At 35.0% G+C, this 4,189-nt stretch overlaps 1 protein-coding gene across 1 annotated transcript; it reads left to right on the forward strand.

Annotated features, from left to right (window-relative positions):
- The first annotated feature begins 1,280 nt into the window (after positions 1-1,280).
- LOC147806577 (SCAN domain-containing protein 3-like) lies at positions 1,281-2,369 on the forward strand. The gene has a single exon (XM_087149683.1). It carries the CDS (start codon positions 1,281-1,283, stop codon positions 2,367-2,369), a length of 1,089 nt encoding a protein of 362 aa, XP_087005809.1.
- Positions 2,370-4,189: the final 1,820 nt, after the last annotated feature.

The following is a 4,189-nucleotide window of genomic DNA, read 5'->3' on the forward strand; positions in this document are numbered from 1 at the left end:
GCGTTTAAAAATTTATTCGACTCCTATTTACCTGAAATGATGTGCAATAAGACTTTCATTAAGGCTTAAATAAATGCCTCAATAAATTTCCAATATTTTTTTTTTATGTCAGAGTTTCTCTATCTCGGAGAACTGAGCCGCGATGGCTCAGAGGATAGAGCGTTCGCCTTCCCATGTAGTAGACCGGGTTCGAATCCCAGCGATGGCAGATCGATACGAATCCGCATCCTGTTTGCACCGACCACAATGCTGACGTGAAATATCCTCAGTGGTAGACGTATCATGGGTTAGAGCAGTGTTTTCCAAACTGGGAGGCGCGCCTCCCTAGGGAGGCGCGAACTAGTCTAAAGGGAGCCGCGAAAATTAGTCACAGTGAACAATTTTCCAAATTACTGCTAAAGTTTTTTATGTAAAAAATGAGAGAATAAATGGAAAAATACCATCGTGCTTTATCGCGCATAATTCAACTAAACATTTCGTAACTTAGCATCCATATACCTAGACGTCCTAGACCCCGGCAAATCTTTTGAACCAAGACCGTCGTTAATTTGGCGACACTAGCGTCACTCGACCGACGCAACTTAGCAAAAGCCAGATGCGCGCGCACTAACGCCACTGACACACATCCAGAAAAGATCGACGCACGTTTAGCTCACCAATTTGTTTCGTGTCACAGCTAATATTTAATTGGTTCAACAGTGTTAGGTTGTGTTTCTGTTGTTATTGACGTGATTGCCCTCTGATCATAATAGTAAGTAATTTAATAGTTTTATTTTTTTAAAGCAATATAATATTATTCCTAATATTTCCAGACAAATGGTTAAGTTTTTGATAGGATATAAGCGAAAATCCACTAATAATGAAGATTCTGATGTTGGCACAAGTAGTGGGAATACAAGTCACAAGGAACAGGAAGGAAGAACTCCCAAGACAAGGAAATATGACTTATCCTATTTATCGTTCGGAATTTACTAATATTATTAACGATAATGTGGAAAAACCAATGTGTTTGCTGTGTTCAAAAGTTTTGGCTGCTGATAGTATGAGACCCGGCAAATTGAAACGACACCTTGAAACTATTCATTCTGAATACGTTGGTAAGCCCCAAGAATTTTTTTAAGGAAAATTGGATGAGTTATCTAAAAACAAGCAAAATTTCACAAAAATTGTTCATATTCTATCAAATGCATTACTAGCATCATACCTAGTGTCGTACAGAATCGCGCAATGTAAAAAACCCCACAATAGCAGAAATCTTAGTTTTGCCAGCAGCTATTGATATGGTCAAAGTAATGTTTGGCCAATCTTATGCGAATCAGCTGCGACAAATGCCACTTGCTGATAATACAATTGACAGAAGAATGGATGATATATCTGAAGATCTTTGTGACCAATTAGTTTCTCGAATGCGTACTTCAAAATTCGCCATACAAGTTGATGAAGCTACTGATGTAGCTAAAGACGCACATTTAATTGCATATGTTCGATATGTTGACGATACTAATATAATTGAAGATATCTTATTTTGCGAACCAATTCCTGACAGAGCCACATCCAATGAAATTTTCGAAATAATAGACAGATTTTTTAATGAGAACGACTTAATGTGGAATAATTGCATTGGGCTCTGTACTGACGGTGCACAATCAATGGCGGGACACAAAACTGGTCTTCAAACACTAGTTAAAATGAAAACACCTGAGGTTCTTTGGAAGCACTTCATGCTCCACAGAGCAGCTCTCGTATCAAAAACTATAAGCGAGGAACTTAACAATGTTTTTGCAAAAGTAACGAAAGTTATAAATTACATAAAAAACAGTCCATTAAAAGCAAGGTTGTTCGCAAAACTGTGTGAAGATATGCGAGCTAATTACACGTCACTTCTGTACTATTGTGAAGTGCGCTGGCTATCTCGTGCAAAAGTGATTCAAAGTGTACTTGAACTCAAAGAAGAAATTGTTATGTTTCTCGAGGAAAATCATAAGGAAGACGGCAATATGTTTAGGGATGATAATTTTATCGTTAAACTTACATATTTGGTTGACATTTCTGAAAAATTGGATTTTCTTAATAAATTAATGCAAGGACCTCAAATGCATTTGCTTATACAAAAAGACAAAGTGGAAGCATTTATTAAAAAAGTGGAGCTATGGAAATCAAATTTGCAAAAAAATAAGATTGACATGTTTCCACGTTTAAATTTATGCGCCCGAGATAACATAGAAGCACACAAAAATCTCTTTGTGGAACACTTGAGTGGTTTGTTGCTTCAATTTTCTAATTATTTTGGTGATCTTGATTTTACAAAGTTTACGTGGATACAAAATCCATTTATCGACAAAGAAGATGATGAATTTGACAAGTATTGAAAAAGAAAAATTTATTGAATTATCTTGTGATTCTACATTAAAACATAAATTTCAGACTGTATCTCTGGTTCAATTCTGGTTGAATCTTCATACAGAATATAACACTTTGTCAAACGAAGCTTTGAAAGTACTGCTGCCGTTCGCAATATCATATTTATGCGAAACGGGATTTTCAACCTTGGCTGCAATGAAATCCAAATATCGAGCTCGTTTAGTTGTAGAAAAAGAGCTACGAGTAGCTATATCGTCACAAACACCAAGATTTGATAAACTTTGCGCTAATAGACAAGCACATCCATCTCATTAAAAACAATAATAAAATATCTTTTTCCATTAGTTTGTATGAATAAATTTTATAAGAGTAAAAATGTTTGTGCTTTTGTCTTATGAAATCTTCAGGGGGGGGGCGCCAAATTATTAAATATTTTTAAGGGAGGCGTAGTAACATCAAGTTTGGAAACCACTGGGTTAGAGCCATTTTGCTGTCAGGCTAACCGTGGGAGATCCTCGTGATCTTCCTCTCCATGTAACGCAAATGCGGCTCAGTTCCATCAATATGTCCTCCACGAAGACAAATTTCTTCCAATACCGGATCCAGGAGTTCCTTTGTCTTCTGGATTGGGTTACAAGATTACTAAGCCATGGCGTTGCACTTCAGTAGTCGTAAACCCGAAAATTGCGTGAGCTATTCAACTATGGGTATAAATTATTAAAAAAAATCTCCGGAAACTGATAAAATATTTCATTGTTTCATCGTGAACCAGTAAAATTTATAATTCGAACTATTGGAATATTTCTTACTTATCTAAAATTGCTGCACTTGATCAATTTTTTTTAACCAGTTTGTTATTGATCATTTACTCTCTTCAAATTTTTGAGCTTAAAGTTATTTAAGTCTTTTGTTTTCAAAAAGTATAATATATCACAAGGGCGATAGAGTTTTCAAAGTTTTCGAATAAATTAAGAGAAAGAAAAAAACATAATTATAAAATTTGATAGAGTCGTCGAGTTATCCGACATCTTTTGGGTGCCGATTTGTTACGGTTAAAGTTAGGTTTTCAGGAAATGGAATGAAATAAAATATATTTTTTTTTATGATGTCTTTTGATCATTTTCTGATGACATGCATGCAAACACAAGTTGTTTCATGCGTGTCTGAAATGAGAAAACATACCGAAATGCATATCATTTTTTTGACCTTTCATATTTTACTCATTGGCAAAATGGGCCTTGGTTTGGAATTGATGGCGTTCACTCACTTTTCAGCTGTGTTCAAGAGTAATAGGAAGCAGTGCGCATGCGTCGTCATTGCATGCGTAGCTATGGCGACCACTGCTGCTTTTTCTTTTAATCTTCACTAGCAGGCATTTTTAATGTGTTTACATAATAATAATTTAAAGTATTTTTACATTCTTCTTTATTATTAACTTATAATGACTGTCTTGACGGTGATTTCAATATAAATATGAATACTGAAGAAGGAAAAGTCTTGAAACACGTACATAAGGCAGTATTTGAAAACCAATCAGACGACAAACATCAATGGAGGCAGTTTTTGCAACCCATGATTTGAAATGATGTGGCGTTTAACGGAGTCAATCGAGAAAGAAAAAACATTTGACCAATGGTTAATCAGTGATCGTCATAATGGGATCACAAATTTTTTTTTAATACATGATATCCTTTCATATTGAAATATTTTTTTAATGCTTCCCAATTATTTTGATGCATTAAAATTATCATTTATGGCACTCTCAGAATTCGCAGAAAATCTCTTTCCCCTAAGAAATGTTTTTTGAAAAATAATAAAAATTATTGGG

Source organism: Parasteatoda tepidariorum, chromosome 8 (assembly GCF_982258835.1).
Source record: "Parasteatoda tepidariorum strain Cologne lab strain chromosome 8, Ptep-v5.0, whole genome shotgun sequence".
In the NCBI taxonomy this organism is placed as follows: domain Eukaryota; kingdom Metazoa; phylum Arthropoda; class Arachnida; order Araneae; family Theridiidae; genus Parasteatoda; species Parasteatoda tepidariorum.